Source organism: Apaloderma vittatum, unplaced genomic scaffold (genome assembly GCF_000703405.1).
Source record: "Apaloderma vittatum isolate BGI_N311 unplaced genomic scaffold, ASM70340v1 scaffold27877, whole genome shotgun sequence".
NCBI lineage: Eukaryota > Metazoa > Chordata > Aves > Trogoniformes > Trogonidae > Apaloderma > Apaloderma vittatum.
Genome location: NW_009727204.1, coordinates 6,640 through 13,906, shown reverse-complemented (window position 1 = coordinate 13,906; position 7,267 = coordinate 6,640). Strand labels below are relative to the sequence as shown.

Genomic DNA, 7,267 nt, shown 5'->3' with positions numbered 1-7,267 from the left:
TCTTCCTGCCCCTGACGTGCGCCTCCTGCCCCAGGTTTATCTGAGCTACAACAACGTCTCTGCGCTAAAGATGCTCGTAGCCAAAGCGAACTGGGCACTCGCCAGAGAAAAGGAAAAGGTACTAAACCCTGCCCCATCTCCCCCAAGCTGCTTCTTGCCCCCAAAAGTGGGCAGCCCTGGGGGACTCGGCAGCGGTGAAGTGTCCCAGCCCATGCCCTGTGCTCCCCGAGGTGCGGATGTACACGCTGGAGGAGGACAAGTTCCTCTCATTCCGCATCGAGATGTCGGTTCGCATCGCTGCCGGCCAAGCTTTCTCCCTGCTCTCCGACCTGCGCCGCCGGCACGAGTGGGACAGCCACTACGCGTGAGTGCTGCAGGGCGTCTGTTTTGGACCCCTCAAATTATTTTGGGTATGGCTGGTGGGCATAAACCCCCAGACTTGGTGGGCATAACCCCCCTGCCTTGGGGGCCACAGCAGGGTTTCTCTGACTGGTCCTGTCCTGCCTTGCAGGAGTGCTGAGCTCGTCCAGCAAGTAGACAATGATGACATGATCTACCACGTGGTGAGCCAGACACTCAGCTGCGAGAACAAGCCACAGGACTTCGTCATCCTGGCGTCTCGACGGAAACCCTGCAGCAAGGGGTAACCATCTCCATCCCATCCCCCTGCTCCCCATCAGCCAAGCTACGTCCGCTCACCGGTCTTTCTCCTCTCCAGGGACCCCTACGTGGTGGCCTTTCGGTCAGTGACGTTGCCCACCCACCCTGCCAGCGCCAGCTTCACGCGGGGGGAGACACTCTGCTCTGGCTTCTGCATTTGGCCAGAGTCAGAGGAGATGAGCAAGGTGGGACGCTGTGGCCATGCCAGCCACACCCCATCGGGGAGGCTCCCCTTCCCTACATGCCCCTAGTAACTCTCTCCTGTGCCTTTCAGGTGGCTTACTACAACCAGGCTACACCAGGGTACCTCAACTATGTCACCACCAATGTGGCGGGACTGTCCTCCAACTTCTGTGCCACCTTTGAAGCCTGTGAAAAGTTCCTTCTGAAGAACAAGGAGGACCTGATTGTGCAGGATCTCTAGAGCCGCAGCTCGCTTACTGACAGATGGACAGACAGATGACGGGCCACCCCCATGGTGGAAGGGGACATGGGATGGTGGCACCCAGACCCTGCCTGCCCAGGGTCTTTGGCCTGACCAAGGTCCCAGGGGCTGGGGTGAAGGGGCATCACTCTACAGCCCCTTGCACTGACACACCATGTCTTTTCTTCTTCCTTTTTTTTTTTTATTTAGAAATTTTATAAACTGATGTACAGGACTTGCTTTTCCAATTCACTTAATACTACTTGAATCTTTCTATGATCTTAAGTCTTCCTAAAACAGATTTATTTTTTTTTTTACTATTTCTTTATGGTGGAAATCAGTTCCCTTCAAGGCAGCAAAGGCAGAGGGAGGGCAGTGATGTGAGGAGGGTCCCGTACCCCTCCCTGGGACGGGGGTGCCCAGTGAAACATCCCCCCCCACCCCAGCTGCTCGGTGCGGCTCCTCTTCCCGGGCAGGGCTGGCCAACAAACCCCTGCTCCTGCCGGGCTGAAATCCTGCCCTGCGGGGCTGTGGAAGGAATGGCAATAAAAGTGCATTTAAAGAAGAAAAAATACCTGGGTGAGTGTCTGCTCTGGGCATTCAATGTGCAGCCGGTGAGCGTGGAGCAGGGGTCCCGCACCCACAGGACACCCCGGGCAGGTGCCCTTTCCCTGGGGTGAGGAGGGGACACCGCCCCGAGAGCTGCTGCCCCCCAGGGCTGCGGTGAACGTGGGGGTCCTGTAAGGCAGGACTAGGCGCTGCAGGAAGGGGGGTGTCAGCCAGCGCTCCCGGCTGGTGGCTCTCAGGGACCGCCCAGGGGCAGTGTCACCCCGGCGGGGGCAGAGGGGGCTTGTGCAGACCCAGGGGGTTGCCCCTTGTGCCCCTCTGTTGGGTGCTCCAACGCCTTGAGCTGCAAACCCCAAACTGCCTCAGGGGCAGTGAAAAAGCAGAAAAAAATAACAAGACAAAGCCAAACCTTTTTTCCTGCAGTCTGAACAAAGCTGTGAGGAAGCGGGGGTAGGTGCAAGCAGATGCTGGAACCCAGAGCCTCAAAGGCTTTGATGCCATCCCTAATTGCCCCGAGCACTAATGACCCGAGTGCCCTCAGGGGTGTTTTCCCCCACCAGCTGCTTTGATGGCAGCGTGGAGCTGTCTTGCAGAGGGAGACCTTACTGCCTCGTTGCTTCTCCTCAAGACACTCCAGGAATGACACAGAAACGTGGCATGGCTGCTCATCTGTCATACCCCAGGGGACATCTGCCCCCAGCCACGCGCCAGCTGAAAGCCCCCTCCCGGGCTTTCCTGGGTCACACGACCAGAAATTTTCTGATGGCACTGAGGTTTCTGAAAGCCTTGCTGCCTGCTGGGAAGGGAATGAGCCCCGGAGCCCTCGGGCAGAGCCGGTTTAACACGGCAGCGGTGCCCTCACCTTTGCTAGCAGAGCCCTCCGTACTCTTAACCCCAAGCAAATGTTTCTGCAGAGCTTAACCATGAGAAGTGATGGTGATGCTGTGATCGGGGTAAGATGAGGCTGCGGGGCACCAGAAATCAACACAGGGTCTCTTCCAGGCACCCCAGGGTGTTTTCTCCTTCTCTGCACCACCCAGTCCCTAGAAAGGCGCTTTAGCACCCACCCCCCCCAGCCATGAGCAGAAGGAGCTGCCTGCGCCTCTCTGCCTCCCCTAATCTTTGCGTATCTCTGATCACAAACATCTCTGTGCAAGGCCTGGCACGGTGCTGCCCCAGCCTCCCCCTGCTCTGTTATCACCGCAAGATAAAGCCATCTCAAGCTGAACGTTGTACAAAACACTATTTTTACAGAGCCCTCTTATCTCCCGAAACTCAGAGCAATCCTGCCTTTTTATCACCGGGATGCGAGCCATCCTTTCTACTTATCGTTAGAAATTGATGCCGCTTGATTAAGCGTGGGGAATGATGTATTCACCTGAACATTAAACTTTAACTGACCTCTCCTTCTCCATGAGTATTGTGCTTTTCCATGCTGCAAGGCCATGGTCAGTCCTTGCCCCGGCCTGGCTGGGTCCCTGGGGGTGCAGGGTGACGGAGCAGGAGCAATGAGAAGTGGATGGGAGCACGACGGAGAGCTGCAACAGCGCGAAGCATCTTAGAGTTTCGTGCAGGTGGAGCTAAAAATTGCAGTCCTGCAGGATCTGCTGTTGGAGGGAACGATGCGGGAGCAGCGGAGAGCAGGACTGGGCAGTTCGGAGCATCCCTGGAGCACCCATCTCCAACTGCCTCATCCCACAATCAGCTCCCAGGGAAGGAGGGACCTGCTGGTGGGTGCACTGGAGCCTGTTGGCATCAGCCCCCTCTTTCCAGCCTTTCCCAGAACCTCCTTTTTGCCCTCCTCACCACATGTGCTGCTCTGGGGCCAATTTATCATCAATCACTTCTTTTCTTTTTCCCTACCAAAAAAAATAACAAAAAGCCCAGCAGGGTGTCAGCCCCTGCTCTGAAGAACCCGCCCAGCTGCGGCTTCTTTGCACAGAAGCTCTCAGCTGCTGATTCCTGCAGGGGGGCAAATGATTTGGAGAAGTAGACTGGGACCATAGGAGCAGCAGGGCTCCATGCTGGCTGCCTGCAGCACCCACTGCTGCCTTCCCACACAGCACAATGCGGGGACCAAAGCCCCACCAAAGGACCACAGCTACCGTCACACGGTGGACAGAGCTGCTGGAGGATGGAGTGGGGAAACATCCCAAAACTGCCAAGAAGCTTTCGGCCAAGCAAAGGCCATGAAGAGAGTTGGGGATTTACAGGCCAGCACCTCAGGTGGGATCCGAGCGCCTTCTCCAACACGTGACGCTGCCATCATGAGAAGGTTTCAAGGACCTGATTTTATAGACATGGAATTGATACATAAAACCCCACAGCATGTATTTATCTCTTTTGTAGGGGGAGTGGGATGTAATTAGATGGCAGCATCTTTCTCAAGGCTAACACCCCTGTAATTCATGCTCCGAGGCAGTCAGCCAAGAGGAGGGAGGAATAAAGCAGGCAGCAGAATTGATGGGCTGCTCCCAGAAGCTTTGTTTTAATTAATTTCCAAAGTGCTCCTCGTAGCAGAGCAGGCAGCTCCTTCAAAGCTTCCTTCTATCTGCTGCTGCCCGTGCTCTCACGCTTGTGCCAGCCTTGTGGGGTAAAAGCAGTGGGGTGAGCCAGCCCGGCTTCTTCAAGCCCCCAGGCTTTTTGGTTAAAGCATGCAAAAGCTGTTGCTGTTTTCAAACGGGGAGACTTTTCTCCAGCCAAGAGGCCTCTTTCATGCCCGCAGCATGAGGAGCATTTATCAGGGTTTTTCCTTTTCCCCTTTTTATTGACTTTCTGCTCATTCCTGCGCCAGGGGTCAGCTGGGGCTTTGTCTGGACTTTGCTGAAAGTCCACCCAAAACGACCAGTTACCAGGTGCTGACGCAGCGCCCTGCCCCTAAGATATAAAGGGTTTGAAAATTGGGTTTGCAGCCCAGTCGTGTGCATGGCAGCAGGTCTGGGGCTGTGGCAGCTCCAAAACTCTCCCCAAATAAGTGGGCTTGTGAAGCTAAACGGCGTTTGCTGGATCCAGCGCAGCAACAGCAGTAATAACAGCTCAGTGAATTTGGAGGCGGCTTGGCTGACATGGAGGGACCCATCGCCGGCCAGGACACCGTGCCGACTGACACAGAGCCCTCCAACACAGTCAAACTGCTGCACCTGCTTTTCCTGTCCACCTCCTGGGGAATGCAGCTCTGGGTGACGTGTGTGGCTGGTAGGTTGTGGTCCGTGCACACGGTGGGGGGAGGGGGCTGTGCCCCAGGACCTACTTGCTCTCCCTCCTCGCAGGGTTTGTGATGGGCAGCCGCCTCCCTCGCCACACCTTCGGCTTCATCCAGCGTGAGCTCTTCCCCTACTACTTCCACATCGGCTCTGCCTGTGCCTTCCTCAACCTGACTCTGTTTGCCATGTACCACCCCAGCGAGCTGCTCAGCGATGAACAGACAATCCAGGTAGCCTCCTGCTTTAAAACACGAGCTGGCCACAGCACAAACCCTTCCTCCAACCAGGTCCGCTCCTCTCCACTGAGGCTCGTTTGCAAACAATGACGCGGTTTGCACACAGCTCCGGTTAAACCAGTTAGCATCCAAATTGCAGTGAGCCTTGTGTGCAAGAGGGGCTGGAGGGAGAAATTTAACTCAGCATGCATGCGAGATGTTCACAGCAGGCTTTGCTCCCCTGCAGATCATCGTGTTTTTTGTCTGTGTCGCTGCTTCTGTGCTGAACACGCAGTGGTTCGGGCAGGTCACCTCCGACATCGTGGCAGACATGCACCTCATCGAGCGCAGCCATGGCCTCGGCCAGGAGGTTGGGCTGGTGACCAGCAAGTCCTGCAGGGAGCTGCGTGCCTCCAACCCCAGCTACCAGCGGCTGTGCCAGCAGTTTGCCCTCTACCACACTCTTGCCTCCCTCTGCAACCTCTGCTGCATCGCCTGCAACGGCCTGAGCTTGTACTACTTGGCCACTCGACTCTCTGCTCTGTGAGGTGAGGGCTGGCCGGCCAGAACCAAAGTGCTGGGAAAAAGGGAGTCATATCCTGCCGCCTTGTTGTAAAGTAGCCCCAAGCTTTGGAGATTAAATGTCAGCATCCTCAGATGGAAAGACCTCTAACTGTATTTGTGCATGGTGCAGAAATTTAGGAATAGTGAAATGGAAACACTTTCTCTAGGGCTGTCTGAAGCCAGCCTCCACAGTGTTTACAGCTGAACAACTTTTTAATGCCCAGTGCACTAGATGCGCCTAAAACCGCAGTGTATTTCTGCAGTCACAGAGAGATTGCAGGAGAGAAAGAAATGAGTGATTGAGAATTACTTTTAATTAAACGCTGAGTGCTAACACAGAAGCACAGAAGACCCTGTGCGCTGGCTCTACCAGTTAGTGTAACAGATAAGGCTGTTACATTTGGGTTTAGAATTACAGTTTGTCATTCTCTTGCAACATTCCACCAGGTGAGAGAAATTACTGTTTCATTTCTCAGGCAGAAGTCAGTCTATTTAAAATAGACACTTTATTTCCAGCTTCTACAGGAAAACCTGTAAGGTAGCAAAAAGGGTCCGTAAAACACACTTCCCTGCACAAAGAGCTCTGCTTTGCCCTGGCCAGCAGCAGAGGCAAGCGGTGATAAAACAGCAGCTCCTGAATCCCAGGCAGGAATCTGAGCACATCCATCCTGCCACAACAGGCAGGTTCCTCCCCAGGCCACTGTTGTTAAACCCCAGCAGCTACAGCCCACCTCCAAGGCAATTGGTGATTTTTCACAGGTAGGTAAGAACATTCCCAGCTGCTGTTGCTTCAACTGCAGCCGGTGTTTGGCACTGCTTCAGGTTTATTTCGAAAGCACAGGCAGCCCATCCTAGCAGAGACCTTCTGCAAGCCAGCTGGATTTCTCTTTAAACAAATAATCCCCTCATGCAAGCCCTTCATTCTCCTATATTGCCTTCCTGGAAGTTTCTTCCCTGAAGTGCGCAAGGCATTTTTTGTTCAAAGAGAAGTGTGCAGTCTGTGGCCGCGATACCAAATCGCAGCCCCTTGCGCGGGATTCCTCATTTCATTCTCGCTCATTGTAGCCGATGCACCTTCTTGCCAGAGAAGTACTTCTTAGAAAAAGGAGAACGCTTTACAAATGCCACAACTGTTGGAGTCCCGGCCTTTACAAAATACCTGCAAAGATTAAAAAGAGTCCTTTGGCTTCCCTGTAGCTGGCCAAGCGTCATGCAAAGTGAGTGACTTTCACCTGGCTCAATATTAAGACTGACCTCCCCAAGGCGGATTTTTTTTCCTGCTTACCAGAGCCTCCCGGAGCCAGGGCTGCACACACCCTTCGAGGAGCGCTTTATGAATCAACTCTTTGCCCAACAGCTACTTTTAATTAAAACAGCCGTTATTCTCCCTCTTGTTTACAAGTTTCTTTTGCAACTGCCCTCACAGCCTGCAATCCAAGGCCCAGTTTTACGGAGCAACAGCTCGGACGCAGCCCGCAGTAGCGGACCCAGAGCTCTGCTCCCACTGCGACAGATGGAGCCGCTGGCGCCACGCAGCAGGTTTTCTCCAGCTCGCTGCAGGATGGCACAAGTTAACAGCACAGGCTTTACAATAACTTTTATGGCTTCACAAACTGCAAATTCTTGTCTCTAAA

The 7,267-nt window shown here is 54.3% G+C and overlaps 3 protein-coding genes across 3 annotated transcripts in view; 2 read left to right on the top strand and 1 right to left on the bottom strand.

The window, feature by feature from the left end:
* The window catches only part of ACOT11 (acyl-CoA thioesterase 11), a gene marked incomplete at its 5' end in the record, with an annotated part of 8,675 nt that extends 7,591 nt beyond the window's left edge, over positions 1-1,084 (top strand). Inside the window, 5 exons of the mRNA XM_009873606.1 lie at positions 35-118; positions 231-364; positions 512-643; positions 719-845; positions 935-1,084. Of these exons, the coding sequence (XP_009871908.1) occupies positions 35-118; positions 231-364; positions 512-643; positions 719-845; positions 935-1,084 (627 nt within the window). The remainder of the gene's footprint in view (positions 1-34; positions 119-230; positions 365-511; positions 644-718; positions 846-934) is intronic.
* A 3,632-nt stretch (positions 1,085-4,716) lies between these two features.
* Positions 4,717-5,616, top strand: TMEM205 (transmembrane protein 205). The gene is made up of 3 exons (XM_009873608.1): positions 4,717-4,846; positions 4,921-5,084; positions 5,317-5,616. Exons 1-3 carry the CDS (start codon positions 4,717-4,719, stop codon positions 5,614-5,616), a joined length of 594 nt encoding a protein of 197 aa, XP_009871910.1.
* Positions 5,617-6,689: 1,073 nt separating this feature from the next.
* The window catches only part of TTC4 (tetratricopeptide repeat domain 4), a gene marked incomplete at its 5' end in the record, with an annotated part of 7,181 nt that continues 6,603 nt past the window's right edge, over positions 6,690-7,267 (bottom strand). The window contains one exon of the mRNA XM_009873605.1: positions 6,690-6,792. Coding sequence (XP_009871907.1) covers positions 6,690-6,792 — 103 coding nt within the window. The remainder of the gene's footprint in view (positions 6,793-7,267) is intronic.

What these genes read in the sequence shown, in the direction of transcription:
- TMEM205 (XM_009873608.1), top strand. Translation starts at nt 4,717, where the DNA reads ATGGAGGGACCCATCGCCGGCCAGGACACCGTGCCGACTGACACAGAG. An exon ending in CTGGGTGACGTGTGTGGCTG is followed by an intron (nt 4,847 to 4,920) that starts GTAGGTTGTGGT and finishes CCCTCCTCGCAG; the next exon opens with GGTTTGTGATGGGCAGCCGC. An exon ending in GCGATGAACAGACAATCCAG is followed by an intron (nt 5,085 to 5,316) that starts GTAGCCTCCTGC and finishes GCTCCCCTGCAG; the next exon opens with ATCATCGTGTTTTTTGTCTG.